Source organism: Carassius gibelio, chromosome B23 (assembly GCF_023724105.1).
Source record: "Carassius gibelio isolate Cgi1373 ecotype wild population from Czech Republic chromosome B23, carGib1.2-hapl.c, whole genome shotgun sequence".
Classification (NCBI taxonomy): domain Eukaryota; kingdom Metazoa; phylum Chordata; class Actinopteri; order Cypriniformes; family Cyprinidae; genus Carassius; species Carassius gibelio.
In genome coordinates this window covers 16820695-16836550 of record NC_068418.1, presented here as the reverse complement: position 1 = coordinate 16836550, position 15856 = coordinate 16820695, and the positions used below count along the sequence as shown (strand labels likewise).

Genomic DNA, 15856 nt, shown 5'->3' with positions numbered 1-15856 from the left:
TTTGTGTAATTATACTTTAGAAAATTTATCATTATACTAAAGTTATTAATGTTACTAAATCTTGAAGGAAATGCAACTTTGATGATTATGGCTAGCGACTTTGCTCATATTTGAAGAGTTTTACTGCCCTCAGGTGTTCATTAGTCAGAAACACAACTAGCTTTTAGCTTTTACATGAAAAGTAACAAATTATCTTAAAAAAAAAAATCAAGTTATTTACTAACTTGCACTTTACTAAAATGTAAAGTATTTACATCAGATCAAAAACTGAATGAACAGTACAATGGCACTGTACAATACTGCAATGATTTGGCCTACATTAAGTGATTCAATAACTTTATGCCTCAAGAAAAAATGCGTTTTTACATTGTCATGGTCATTAAAGAGACAAGATAATGTCTGGCTGTTTATGGAAATGAGGTAGGAGGACCCTTTGTCAGGACGCCGTCAGGAGCTCATATCACTGACATCCCTGAAAATCAATATAAATATCAAAGGCAAATGAACAAAAATAGAATATCTATAGATTGCTATTAGATCGAATATACAGGAGATGGTGGGACGACAGTAGCCTACATTTGTTGAGCTTTCATCAAAATTCTTACAAATCACTTCAAATGTATCTATTATGTTTAATATTAACACTGGGCACTGTAGTAGCGCAAAATGATTCACATATAAGCGCATCAATAAAGACTTAACAGGCTGTAATACAGTGAAGTACATTTTTACATAAAAATAACAAAATGTTATCAATGGGACAGAAAAAAAATGCATTCCAGATTTTAAGACCATGAATTTACATCACACTAATACACTTTAAGAATAATAATTATTTATATTTTAGAGTTGTCGGGTCAGATTTCACAGGAAATTGCATACATAGCACATTCGCATGTTTTTAAGTTATAGCCTAACTGTAGGGTCTACTTTTATTTGTCTGCACTCACAATATCAACAAAACGTTGTGTTTACTTTTTATAAAATCAAGAAAATAATCATGATGTGCTTTCTGCCGTCTCATCTTGAACAGGTGCGCTTCACAAAAATGAACTGAAACTCAGTGAATACATGCCTCACAGACACTACAAATATATCAATAGAAAGCTTTAAATTACTACTTAATGAAATAAAACATACTGAAAACAAAAACCCTTTCATTCAAATCATATTCCGTAAAGATGCACTTCTCTCTAAAGGCGCGTCTAATGAGTAGATGGAAAGTCAGGATCGGCAACTTCATCCTTGCCACACCGACTCAGAAAACACTATTTATTAGTAAAAAGTGGGTGGAAAAACATAAAAATAGCATAAACAACATAAATTGCAGGCCAGGAGCGAGGCCCTCTAGAGGCATAAGGCCCTGTGCGATCGCACACTTGGCCCAGCCTTGCACCAGGGGCGTCACGCACTCATGATTTTTGAGGGGGCACGACTGGGGGTGGGGCCATCTCATCATGCTTGTCAGGTGACACAGCAGCTACAATAGCACAGTATAACTGATACAGGCTTAGGTTTTAATTTTTCCTTTTTATTTGAAATATTTTCAAATATGTTAACTAGCCTATATCAGGAAATAGGCCTATTCCCAAACATGTGTAGCTAAATGCGTTCTGCACCCGATTGTTACTTGAACTATAATAAGTGATGGAAAAAGTAGAGTAATAGTGTAATCTATTAACTACACATAAAAACCAGATAGTCATGGTAGTCATGCCATTAAATATTCGGTAGTCATGCCATAAAATATTTTTAATACATCTGACTTTGTATTTAATGTGAAATTTATGACAATGTTGTAGGTTACTAACATTTTCATTTTACAGAGAGCAAAGAACATTCACATTATCAAAGAATATTTTCACTTCAGTCTAGCCAGAGTTCAGGCACTTTCAAAACTCCCATTAAAATCACTGAAGCAGTTTACACTGTGAAATGAATATATTACTTACATTCGTACGCACATCTGTACAGTCAGCGAGCAAGTGAACAAAACGTGCGATGACTCATCTGAACATCTCTGATTGGCCATTGCAATTAAATTTGAATGGGCATGACACCTATTCATGCAACTGTACTGACTTTCATGATATCTCAGGACTGTTAGGTATATCTTTGCTGTGTGGCGTTTTACATTTCTTACATATTTCATATTATAAATTAAAAATGTAAAAAGAAAAAGAAAAAAAAAACTTGCTTGTTACAACAAAGTGTCTTGAGAAAATTAAAAATGCAACTTAATGAACATACTATTACTGTCACAACACACATTTTAAATAAAAAACCCCCAACACAAACAGAGAATTCAGCTCTCACTCAAACTGATGTTTCACCCACTTTTATAACTGTTTTGCACTTGTTCTTTTTCAGTCTGTATGGTCAGCTGATCTAAATAAACCCTTTCCTTTCCATCCTGATCCCTTGTTTGGAAGCGTTTGCACAGAGGAGGTGATCTCTGAGGATGCAGATGTGTTTTGATCTGGGGAAGTTTGGCGAATGAGGAGCTCCTTAAACACTGAGTGCATCATGTGATGCACATTCTGCAGGATAGTATTTGACAAAAATAAAATATAAATGAGGGAGAATGGAAAACTATAATTAGTATTATAAACGAGATTTAAATGTCCTGACCTTATCCACTTCTGCTGAGTGTTCCTCTCCACTTCCTCCCTCTGCAGTGGATCGTCTCATTTGAGGGCTGTGAAAGTTATAAATTTACTGATTTTGTCACTATTCTGCAGATACTAATCTGTTTAAATAGCAAGTAAACAATCTAATTACACACTCTAATGTTTTCCGCAGAGCTCCAGGAGAATGTCCTGGCTGTGCATATTGTCCTGTGGGTATTTGCAACGAAACCTTTGTGACATGACTTGGCCCGACTCCCGCTTTGTCACTTGTGACCTTCAGCCTGGAAAAAGAATACAGACAGAATGATTAAATCTAGCTACTTAATGAGTCATTCATTGCTCATCATTATGCAGTAAGACTGAAATTCTATTGATCATCATTATGAAGTAAGAATGGGGTTCACATAAAGTTCACTTAGATTACATGCTTATTTCTTTCCTGCTTTATATGGACACTTTACAAGTCACATGCTAAAGAGAACAGATTACAACAATAAGGTTCCAGAAGTAAAAATCACATTTATTTTCTCTACATTTTTCAACAATAAATTAAAAACCTACGAAGAAGACCTACTTTGAGCTATGAGGTTGTTAATGTATGGTGTATGCTTTTGTTTAAGCCATTATACAGTATTTTATTACTTCATTCCCTACATTCTCAAACTACTTAAACGTTTATTTACTGTAATTGTATATTTTGCAATAAACAAAATATGTATTGTTCAGATATACATAAAGATTTTTTTAATTGGATTGTCATTCACAATGCATCATGGGATTGTAGTTCTTTCCTTCATTAAAGCCATTAAGTTCACAGTCTTGTACCTTTGTCTTTTGATTTTACAAATACTTTTTCACCTCACAGCTGGCTGGTTCGGTTCACTGCTTATAACGCTTTAACAAAGACTTTAAAAATCCCTAAGGTAAAAAGGAATAGAAAAACCAAGGAATCGAGGCCATTGAAAAAGTGGATGGCACTTTGGCACTCTCTATAATAAAGCTTTTTAAAGAATAACTACCATGGTTTTACTAGGACAAAAACAAACTCCACATGGTTCTATAGATCATGTCTTTACATTCAGCAGTTCTCATGAAACAAGTGCTTTACCGTGTACTTTGCTCTGCTTTCTGCTCTGCTTTCTGCTCTTCTTCTGTCTGCTGTCTGCCAGTGTTGGATTTCAAAATTTCCTTCCCCTTCTGATCTTGGCCTCCATCCATGCTAACCCACATAGAGAGAGATGATTGAGAAGTGTTAGGACACTCCAGACTGCGGCTGCTTGTAACTGACTGTGGCTTTGACTCATGAGTCACATTCTATTAGTATTTTAAACCAACAAGTCCTCTAAACGCCTTTAGTTTGTAAAACACCCCATACAATTATGAAACTCGAAAAGGCTGACATAAATGGGTGTATAAATGCATTGGTTATGGACAATCAAGCAAACAAAAGGCATGCAATCAGTATCTTCAGCTGATCAATTCAGACAAGCTTTACAGAATGTCCATATACGAATTTTAGTAGAATGTGCTCATATATTTATTGTACGTCATACTTATAAGAAATGTAGCACTGGAAAGAATTGTATATGCCATTTTTCTTTGATGACTGTGGCTATCCAAGAGATGAAAACCTACCACGACACACTGACATATTTAATTGGGATGAGACCCTTTGTCCCATTAACCTCCCCTTTCCACCAATCAGAGGAGGCTTTGCTGTGTAGGATGAGAGGGTCTCCTTGTTTAAAGGACAGCTCAATTGAAGAACGGCCCGTGTAGTCGAACAAGGCCACTCCCTGCAGCTCTGCACATCAAAAACAGTCCAAACCGAATCAGTTAAGTTCTGCTAGTCCAAATATTGCTAAGTAAACCATGTCAACTGTACCGTCTTTTGCTTCTTTCATTTGCGATTGCTCTGATTCTCCATCTCCTTCTTCTGCTACAGCCTCACTGTAGACATGAGAAAGATAAAGTCATTTTCATTTTATTTGTATAGCGCTTTTCACAAAACACATAATTTCAAAGCAGCTTTACCAACAATCATGTTTATGTAAGCACATAGTATGTATGTAGTACAGTATACTACAAAGACCGAGCTTAATTCTTACCAATCGTCTTCTTCTAATGTCATGCACTTTTCATACACTTGCCCAGGCAATTCATTCTGGCTAGGGAAGATGCTCTCATGTTGGATAATGATGCTCTTGACCAGTGCGTTGATGCGCTGAAGCTCTGCTGCATCGCCGTTGTTTGGCCCCCTCACCAGACTGGGACCAAAACACACTGCCAGGTTATAGGGCTGCATCATATTCTCGTCACTGTACTGGGAGACACTTTAGACACACGTACAGACATTCAGATGTGGGTTTTTGTGAATGATAAAGGGCGAAATCCAACAACACCTTATAATACTTACTGGTGAAGGAATGCAAAAAGATATCTCATTACAATGATGAGCGAAGCAGGGTATGAGGAGATGACACACTTCAGCTGTGATACCTTTTTTGTCTCGTCATCTATTTCTGTAAGGGGGGGTAAAGTTAAAGACTCCATAAAATTAGTTCATTGCCGTTACGACTGGAAGTTGACAAAAATAAACTTTTAGCAGATATGAATTTAAAATGGTAAGCCTTTTTCTTTGACCAAAAACATGGACATTTGTCCGATAAAATGCTCTTTAATAGGCAATAGCTAAATCAATAATGGCAAAATCAGTAGTAGCACTTAAAATAAAAACAATTATAAAATATTACTACCAATATATATATATATATAAGTTTTTTTTTTTTTTCACAGTATATTTTTGGTGATTTAATTATTATTTTTTTCTTATGCTCACCAAGGCTGCATGTATTATAAATATACAGTAAAAACAGTAATACTGTGAAATATCATTTCAATTTAATATTTTAATATAATATAAAAAAAATCAAAAGCTGATCCTTCAGAAACCATTCTTATATGCTGATTTGTTGCTCAAGATACTTTTCTTATTATCAATGTTGGAAACAGATGTTCTACTTTTTATGGATTTTTTTTTCATTGATGAATAGAAAGTTCAAAAATAAATATTTTGCAACATTATAAATGTCTTTACTGTCACTTTTGATCAATTTAATGCAACCTTGCAAAATAAACATTAATTTGTTACAAATAAATTAGAGATGTTCCGATACCCTTTTTCTCTTCCCGATACCGATTCCGATACCTGGGCTCAGGGTATCGGCCGATACCGAGTACTGATCCGATACCTGGGTGTATATCTGTATATACAGCTGTATATACTACTAGCCCTGTGTAAATTGCTAGAATTTTTTTATGGTGTGCTTCAGACAGATCCCTCAATAAAACATGAACAAATACATGGTGAACTACTGTATTTATTACAGTATTTTTATTATCTAACATGAATTTGACAGTATTATTTATTTTCTTATGCAAAAAAGAACTTCAAATGCAGCCAAAAATCTAACACCGCAAACTAAAAAAGGTATTTAAGTTTTACAATATAACTGTATAAAAAAACTGCAACAAAAAAGATCTATTAATCAGATAATCTCTTTACAACAAAACAAGTAAAAAACAAGCAACCATCTAGGCATAATTATTATTATTATAGAGACGTATTATTATTACTGTAGGCTACAACAGTAGCTTTATATATTGTCAATTTACTCATGTAAACCAAACATTTATTTTAATGGGCTGCCATGAAGATCTTTGAGTGTCTGTGTGTGAAACGGTAAATTCTCATGAAGTGATGGTTTATGCGTTCGTGTCCTCATGACACACAGCAGAGACTACAAAACAGCGAGCTCTCGCGCATCTGTGCCAGTCACCCACAGAGATGTAGATTTTGCGGGAGTAATATTTAAATAGTATTTTGCAGTTTAATATTCACAGACACTAGTATATATTCGGCTACTGTCTGGAGCCCTGCGCTTTGACTGAAACGCAGCTGCCGGTACAGAATATACTCGAGAGTCTGTAACTACCGGTACTACAGAGACATACTGCTAACCACTGATCTATAATATAGTAGCGGCTTCACTGTGTTTTGGCAGTTTAGAATGTGATGAGTGATCCAATCATATATAGATAAGGGCTGCTAACGCGTTTTCATTTCTTCTTCGCTGCTCTAAACAGGGGTTGCTTGTGGCAACACAGCACAACTTCCTGTGTTTTCAATGCATTTTGAGCAGCGAAGAAGAACCGTGCAGCGGTTAGGCAAAGCTTGCGGTCATAACTAGGTCTTTTTTAAGAAAATGGTATCGGATCGGTATATGGGTTCATGTACTCGCCGATGCCGATGCCAGAATTTGTTGTGGTATCGGAGATATTTCCGATACTAGTATCGGAATCGGAACAACTCTAAAATAAATCTTAAGCCCAGGACACACCAAGCGGGAGTCAGCCTTTCTTCGCATGCGTGAGAGGATATACACCTTTTCATACCTGTAGGTGGCAGTAGTTTTGTATTGTTGTTCCAAAAAGTGAAAATGTAACTAGTAATGCACACATACAAACGTAAACAAAGCAGTGCTCGTGTACAATTTTCACAGTACTTTTTTGCTCACCACAGAGGGATTCGTTTGTGCAAATATGTCTGATAATCTGCAAATGTCACTGCCGCTGTCAGCACTTGGTCTTGCTATTGTAGAAGAAGAAAAGAGCAAAAATTCGGAGAAACCGAACAAGCAACAAGCTCAATGGGCTTTTCCGAACCTTTGTCGAGAACTAAAGATGGCTATAACCTCCAATTTCAAAAAATTCACTCAGTTTTTTCCGGTTCAGTTCCACATGTTGAAGGAACTCATCAAAGGATCATAAAATCTTAAGGTAATGTATGCCATAAAGCAATTTTTTTTGGGATTTTAATGCAGGCACTGAAAAGATAAACTAAACTAAACTAAAGCCTAATGGAGGACTACGAACAGCCCTGCAATATGATCTGCCCAAACTTCCTGTTTAAATAGAAAATCTTATCACAGGAAAGATAACATACACATAGAAGCACATGATAGTGTGGTAAAATGCTCTTACGCCCACACTCCATCAGCTGCTCATAATTTTCCTCAGGAAACAGGGGTTTCTCTAGTCCTCTAAAATAAAGTTTCAGCACTCCAGCCACAGAGTCCATGTCACACCCCCCATCAGCGAGTGGGTCATCGCCTATGAATCAATACACAAATCACAGCCTGTTATTAATGCTCAGAGAAAGGGAGGAGAATATCATCACCCAATGCACATACCTTTCTCAAACGCATCCTTCAGCTGATTCACCACCAGCTGAGATCCTGGCACTCTGAACAATCCCTCATGATGTAAACCTTACCAGATAAAAAAACAATTAATAGGTAAGAAAAGCAATGATTAAGATGGAAAGATTGGTAGAAAGAGGCATTTTCTACTGACTTAGATTTACCATTGAGGTTGATGAACCGAATGCAGCTCTCCACAATCGCAGGAATGAGTTGTCCTGATGCCTGATGGGGAGGAAGCACAGAGTGAGTCAGTTGACTTCAACTGTTTAGAGTGAATCCAGAACACGTCCTGAATCAGAGAACTTTACTTGGATGTATGATAGTAGATCCCCATTGAAAAGCTTCTGGCTGATCTGGGTACCAGGGTAACTCTTTTTGTGACGCACAGATCTTTTGGAGCATGTTCTAAATAAACAGAAATGTTTAATTATAGTCATCACCGCTCTTGGCACCCCAAAAAAATGTAGGGATATTGCCAAAGGTTTTGACTTAGAAAAGATATTTATTTTAAGCCTTAGTTTCCTTACCTGGAATGATTACTGGCAACACTTTCAGCTGATAAGAAAGAAACAGAAGAACAAACTTGAGAACATTTGTTTCATTACAACAATTTCTGTAAAAATAGGAGACATCGTTCCACCTTTCTGAATGGCAACCTTTAGCAGGTCATGTTTGGCTTCCAGTTTTGATATTAAAGAGCTGTTACATAGATGGTCCCTGACTTTCTGTAAAAAAAGTCACATTAAATAGACAATGTCAGACAAAAACAGCAATAGAGATACTAATGGCACTACTACTACTACTAACTGGCTATATAAATATATAAACATTATACAAAAATATAATAGTTATTATTATTTGTTAATATTTATATATATTCTCAGTGGAGATCAAAATTAGAGAGCAATCTATAAATACTACAAATAATTTTTTCTCAGAATTTGAAGGAATATTAGCTGAAGGTATACCATTGTTCCATTAACATGTGAAATTAGAGCACAGTAACAACTGTAGCACGAAAGAAAATGTCAATTAAAAGCTCTCAAACATTAGTAGGAAGCATAGAGGCCTTGGCGTTATATGCTTTCAGCACATCTGCTGCCGCAGGATATAAGTATTTTCTCACACTGCTCTGGTGTGATCTTGCTCTGCTTTTATTCTAGTCTCGTATAGTTCAGTGACTGTAATAGGTCTCTTAGCCATAATTTTGTCACCAAGGATTTTCCAGAGATTTTGAGTCAGATTTAGATCAGGACTCTGACGGCCGTTTCATTATTTCAGTGTTCTTAGCTTCAAGGAACTGCTTTACCTGTTTTGCAGTGTGACAAGAGTATTGTGTTGCATGAAAATTGCAGGCTGATTCAGCGATGCTTGCAGGGGAGGAACTGCATGCTGCTGCAGAAGGTTCTGATAAACATTTGCATTCACTCTGCAATGTATCTGATAAAGAGGCCCAACACCCTGCTGCAGACACATCCCCCAAACAATGACACTTCCTCCTCCACTTTTCGCTGACTTCTTTAAACACTTGGTCTTCAGTTTTGCACCAGTTTGACACTGAACAAAATTATTCCCATCAGACCCAAATAAATTAAACTTGCCCTCATCACTAAAGTGAACCTTGGTCCAGTTCTGTCTCTCTACACAACATGCTCCTTAGCAAAGATGAGCTTAGCCTTTTGATTCTTTCTGCTGATGAGAGGCCTGGTCACTGCAGAGTGCACTTTCAGTCCGACTTCTCTTAAACATGCCGAGACGGATCCATACCCTGTTCACAGCTGTACTGGAAAGCAATTCCAGCTGCAGTGCTGAACCAGTTCCCCTTTGAGATTCTCTTTATTATACTGTCTTCTCATTCAGTTGTCTTACGTGTACAACCAGCCTTTTTAGGTGACTTGAATTAATTAGTGTCATAATAAATCTGCAATATTCGAGAAATCACAGATTTGGAATGACCAACTTCTCTTGCAATGGCTGAAAAGGTCATCCCTTTGGCCTTCGTATGGACATCCTGCTGTCGCAGGTTTTCAGTCACTTTAGAGCACAAGGTGCCAGATTAACACCAATAACTTGTAGGTATCTGTAAGTGTTCTCTGATTTTGATCAAAGTTCTTTTCAAATATCTCATTTCAGTTTTTTTGTAATGTGCATCAGAATACAATTAATTTATGAAATATGCTTAAAAAATGATCCTTCTTCAAGTGTTAGGAAAACTTCAAGCAGGACTAAGCAGTGACCTTGACATTTAGGAAACTAGGTTCTCTAGTTTTGATCTCCACTGTCTATGTATTTATATATCTATATCTATATATTATCAATGTTGAAAATAATTAAATTAAAAGATTGTTGGAAACCATGGTGCATTTTTTCTGGATTCTTTGATGAATAAAAAGGTTTAAAACAACAGTATTTAAAAATGTAATTTACTATATTAAATATCTAATAATAATAATAATTTATAAAAAAAGATATGATTACCGAGAAGTACAAAATCTCAGTGTCCGGAAAGCTGGCTCTACGTTTCAGCTGATTGGTCTTAACGACTGATATATCACTGTTCCCCTCTGGTGATGATGAGCAAGTAGGAAAGTCTGGGGTAGATGCAAAAGTGTCCTCGACAATACCATCCAACATGGAAGACTGAGCTGACTGAAGTAATTTGGTAGACTGCAATAAATTATATGCATATTCATGTTTAGACAAAGAGAGTCATTAGATTTATAATGAGTACACAAAGATTCAACATTCATTGCTCCAAATATTTTTAGTGGTAGTGCCGCATGTGATGTGTTGGGGTTTGTGTACCTCATCAACATCTGTGGTGACTGAAGTCAACCTAGACTGCAGCTGCTGGAAGCGAGTCACCAGCTCACCCATCATCTCATACTTTGCCGACACCTCAACCACCTGAAGGAGGATACATACATTAGCAACCACACATTTCCCCATCTATAAAGACATATTTTATTAACCTGGTACCTGGTCGCCTTCGTAGGGCTGGTGCTGAAAGCGGAGGGGCAGGCAAAAGGCTGAGATGTTGGCCTGCATGAGAGTGTCTCTGTCCTGGTTCTGGTTCAGTTCTGACACCGTTGTGTCCAGTTGCTGCATACTAGTGCTCAAGTTCTGCTGGGCCCATTGGCGACTGGCCAGGTAAAAACGAAACACCTTGGATATGGACTGGTGGTAACCCAGATCACAGCACTGAGAGAGCATGCAAAAGGGTTAAACCTGCTCAGTATTGAAACCTGGTTATACAGAGTGAATGCAATGAACTCACATCTATGAGAGTGGAGAGATCCTGAAGGTAATATTTGTTCATGCAGGCATTTGCCGCAGCCAAGTTGAGGAGGTAGTCATTACGTGCTTTTGTGCTCTTTAGCTGAATCTCCTGAACTTTATTTCGCTTCTGTACACACATAAAGTGGTGAGATGTAACCTCAGATGATACTTGAACAATCACTTATCCACACACATTCAGTGAGTCACAAGTCAAATCATACGAGGTGACCACAATTACCAACCACTTTGATCTATATTCTGCCAATCATATGCAGCGAACACTTGCCCCAGATCACTCTGCACAGCGGAGGATGCAGCACATTCATGCAAGCGAAACACTGTAACAGTGTCTCTTTTTTTTTGTAGCATAATGTTGATTAACATAATTTAGACACATTCGGAATGTTCTTTAAAAACCTTAAAATAGGCATGAAATAAGTATATTTATTTCCATAAAAATATTGAGCAGAACAACTTTTAAACTCTTTTTTTTTTAATTGATAATAACAAGAAATGTTAAATATTGAGCACCAACTCAGAATATTATAATGATTTGTGAAGGATTATGTGACTGGAGTAAAGGCTGAAAAAAATGTGGCTTCACCATCACAGGAGTAAATTAGGCCTACACTTTACAATACAGCGAAATAGGAAACAATTGTTTTAAATTGCATAATAATAATATTTCACAACATTCCTTTTTTCTTACTTTATTTTTGATTAAATGCATAAGTAGATATAAGAAATAGTGACTTCTTTTAAAAACTTTATAACCTAACCAAGCTTATGAATGGTAATGTATACAATTTTGAAAGAGAGTGAGAGAGAGAAATATATAATATGTGGTAAATTCTCTCTCTCTCTCTCTCTCTCTCTTTGGTAATCAACATTATAAATTGATTGAGCTTAACTTGAACTAAACCTTATATATAGCCATTTCATTCACAACTATTTCATATTTAGGTATTAAAAGGGAGACATACTTTCTCTTTTTGTCTTTCCATCTTTTTAGAAACACTTTGCTTCTGCTTTTCTTCCAGTCTGACTGCCTCCTTAAGTTTGCTTTCTGCAGACAGGAACTCAGTGTAGTATTGGTAATATGTCTTCAAGGCCTGGTTTTCAACAAAAATGGGAATGAGGTTTGCAGTGACATTTTTACAATCTATTAAATGCAAGTAAAAATGGTTTCTGAAAGAAAAATGTGGCTCGCTGAGAGGAATGAGGGGTTAAGCGCACCGTATGAAGCTCTGTGGTAACCTTCAGAAGTCCTTCCTGTAACTGGGTGCAAATCTCTCTGCTCTGAAAATAAAACAAAACAAAACAGAAAGATAAATGATAATTTTAGCAACTTTGTATTACACTGTCAGGCAAGTGGCAGGTGACTATGTGAAAGGTGTTTCTGTGCACCGTCTGCAAAGTGTGAGTGCAAAGGAAGCCACATGTTTATATGTGGGCACGTTTGCTCCTTCAAGTTTGCAAGTGTTTGTTTTTGCAAACGTGATAGGATATGAAAATGTGTGTGTGTGATGATGGGTGTGTACCCGCTTGGCCAGGCGTTGGACATTTTCAACACAGTGTGAAAGCTGCAGAGGCAGAATGTTGCTGTAGCTGTCACTCAAGAAAGTGTGATCTCTGCTCTCCTGACGTGTTTGCATCAACAGCACCTGCCAGCAGTTAACCACGGTCTGATGACTGGGCTCCTTCCTGAGGGACATAGAAACAGAGAACTGAGTTAGAAAGTTCCTGGTAAGCAACAGATACGTAGCTATATATACACAGCAGTTTTTTTTTTTTACCCTAAAACAAAATATATACACTACTGTTTAAAATTTGAGGTCAGTAAGATTTATTATTTTTAAAGAAATTAATTGTTTTTTTTTTTTTTTTTTTTTTTTTTTTAAGCATTAGTTTTTTTTGAAAAATGCATTAGATTGATCAAATTTTAATCATGTTACAAAAGGTTTGTAATTCAAATAAATGCTGGAGTAATGGCACTGGAATAACGTGTATTTTAAATATTTAAAAAAAGTTACTTTAAATTGTAATAATAATACACAATATCACTATTTTTACTGCATTTTTAAAACAAATAAATAAAGCCTTGGTGAACTTATAATACTTCGGTCAAAAACATCTTGTAATGCTTTACAATAATTTGTTAATATTGGCTAATGCATTAACTAACAATTATTCAATATTTAATAATTACAATACAATTGTTACAGTATTTGTTTAATTTGAGTTAATGTTAGTTGATATAAAATTAAATCATTTATCCTTAGTTTAAGTACATTGAACCATATCAACAGATCCAACTTTTGATTTTAATCATCTATTACTAGATGTTCAAATAACATTAACTAAGATTAACAAATGCTTTAAAAGTATTTTTCATTGTAAAATGCAAGCTAAGTTAATATATTGAACCAACTTTACCAAACTTTCTAACCGCCCCCAAACTTTTGATAGGTATTATACATATAATTATATATATAGTATGTTATTGTGCCATTTTTGCTTGCTTTGTTTGGGGTATCTGTCTTTAAGAACAGTTTTTCATGCATCTTTTCTTTTCATATCCTCACTTCCTGGTTCTGGAGGAGAACCTGTCACACAGTTTGTCCAGTGAGCGGGCGTACTCCCCCTCGATCTCGCCTCGTCTGCGCAAAAAATCAATCAGATCTTGGAACACCTGAGTCTTCTGCTCCACCTGACCGTCAAATATCCTCAACTGCTCCGCCAGCTGCAGACGCACCTCTAGTGGAGAGAAAGAGAGAGAGAGATCTATTACTTCTCAGTTCCTCTCTGTTAATCGGTTTCATTTGACAGGTGTCAGATACAACTGGAACATGTTGACTTCACAAAGTTTAACAAGACGGATGGTGATAGACAGACAAATAGCTAGATAGATAGATAGATAGATAGATAGATAGATAGTATTCAATATTTACAAACTGTATCTGTAAATATTATTTAATGTACCTGGGCTAACATGAAGTATGAACACTTGTATTTTCATCAACTAACTTCAACACAGATTAATCAATGTGTTATCTGTGCTTTTGGAAGCACATGCAAAACTTTCAACAGAATGAAATTGGAAAGGAATCAGTCTTGGCTTTCATTGGTCAGAAATCTTAAAGGGTATTTAACGTCAGGACGTCCGCTATACCTTTAATCTGTGTATCATAGTCCGTTGTCCCCACTCTGTCCCTTCTCAGTTTGACATGGGACGACATTGTAGCTCCAGCTAGATGAATGAACAGAAGCCATGTAGAAGTTTAAAGAATACACTTGATTTTCATCAGCACTTCATGCTTTTAATTTTATATTTTGACCAAACTAGATGACCCACAGAAACAAGAAACTTTTAATGCAGACTGTACATTCATATTACCATTTCATAACTTTTAGTGCCAAGATCCATCAAGGTTAAACTCATACTCATTTTTTTTGGATTTAAGATAATTTGGACTATAACAATAACTCAACTTGATTTGTACACCTACAGTACCACAAGTCCTGAGGCGATCAACCATTGTGTACAATAATTCATTTGCAGTCTAGAACACTATAAACACTCATCATTTAACATCATATAAAATGTCTTGTATAATTTATTAAGAATCAAAGGAATTTGAGAACAAGCATATATATATATATATATATATATGCACACACACTAATTTATATTGAATTTATATACATAGAAATTCAAATTTGCTTTATTTGCATGATGCAGCCCTGGTCTGAGACTGGTTAGTGTTAGTCAGGTTAAGTCTCAGATACAGCTGACTTAGGGGACTTACTTCACACACAAACACACACACACACACTAAACATGTCACAGCAGTCGTTCTACAATGACCTACAGTACAGTGGATGTACAGTGCACTGTTCAATTGTAGTGAACAAATTGCACATCTAGGGAGTAAAAAAAAAAAGGGGAAGGTAGCAGACTTCCTGTGTTAAGAGCAAATCAGACGGCAGAAGCACACTCTCACCATGAGTCATGACAACAGGCCACCCCCTCAGACTCTCTCCTTCTATCATTCTTCACAGAAACTTCCCCATTTACGTCTTATCAAAGTAACTGACCGTTCACCGTAACAATTGATTTCAGATCTTTAAATGTTAACTGAACATGCATGTTTCCCAACAACAAGCTGATTTTGATCACTTTTCTTGCCACAAGATTCATCTCCATCTGCTCCTGCTGGCTTAGGGTCAAACTGTTTTTCAGAATATTGTTTTCTGAGGAAGTTAGTTTAGCAATACATGTGAAAAAAATATGTTTAAAAAAATTATATTTTGGTATTAGCCAAAAGTAATGTATGAACAATAATAATATGAATAATAATGTACGCAAACTGATAACTACAAATTAAATTACACAATAAAACAAAATCATGCTATTTTTGTTTTTGTTAAGTAAACCCACAGCTCTTACCTTAATAATTCCTGCAGATCTTCAGACTGGCATTCTCGATATATCCTCTTAAACAGCGTTTTTCTGTTGCACACAAGCACTGCGAGATCCAGAGAAAGACAAGAGCGTTCTCCTCCTTCCTCACTCGGTCACTGTGTGCTGACAGTAAGTGTACTGAATGCTGAGTAAAACCTCAGTTCACTGGCCCCTCCTCCCTCACCCTGCTTTCTCACTTTCACAAACACTATCATTTC

The 15856-nt window shown here is 36.3% G+C and overlaps 1 protein-coding gene across 1 annotated transcript; it reads right to left on the bottom strand.

Moving 5' to 3' along the window:
* Positions 1 to 612: 612 nt before the first annotated feature.
* LOC128011489 (SLIT-ROBO Rho GTPase-activating protein 3) lies at positions 613 to 15791 on the bottom strand. Its single transcript, XM_052593956.1, has 24 exons — positions 15624 to 15791; positions 14346 to 14423; positions 13759 to 13930; positions 12715 to 12877; positions 12410 to 12472; positions 12157 to 12285; positions 11172 to 11300; positions 10874 to 11095; positions 10700 to 10801; positions 10373 to 10561; positions 8535 to 8619; positions 8422 to 8449; positions 8203 to 8299; positions 8056 to 8116; positions 7883 to 7960; positions 7674 to 7802; positions 5047 to 5152; positions 4739 to 4963; positions 4516 to 4580; positions 4266 to 4434; positions 3739 to 3849; positions 2786 to 2911; positions 2632 to 2698; positions 613 to 2540 (listed from the first exon to the last, which is right to left on the bottom strand). Exons 2-24 carry the CDS (start codon positions 14410 to 14412, stop codon positions 2367 to 2369), a joined length of 2757 nt encoding a protein of 918 aa, XP_052449916.1. The 5' UTR covers positions 14413 to 14423; positions 15624 to 15791; the 3' UTR covers positions 613 to 2366.
* Between the last annotated feature and the right edge of the window lie 65 nt (positions 15792 to 15856).

Excerpts from the sequence above, each read along its gene's own strand:
- LOC128011489 (XM_052593956.1), bottom strand. The coding sequence starts at position 14,412 with ATGTCGTCCCATGTCAAACTGAGAAGGGACAGAGTGGGGACAACGGAC. Across the intron at positions 7,803-7,882 it reads GAAGGATGCGTTTGAGAAAG|GCGATGACCCACTCGCTGAT; the intron begins GTATGTGCATTG and ends ATTGATTCATAG. Across the intron at positions 2,699-2,785 it reads GCTCTGCGGAAAACATTAGA|CCCTCAAATGAGACGATCCA; the intron begins GTGTGTAATTAG and ends TAACTTTCACAG.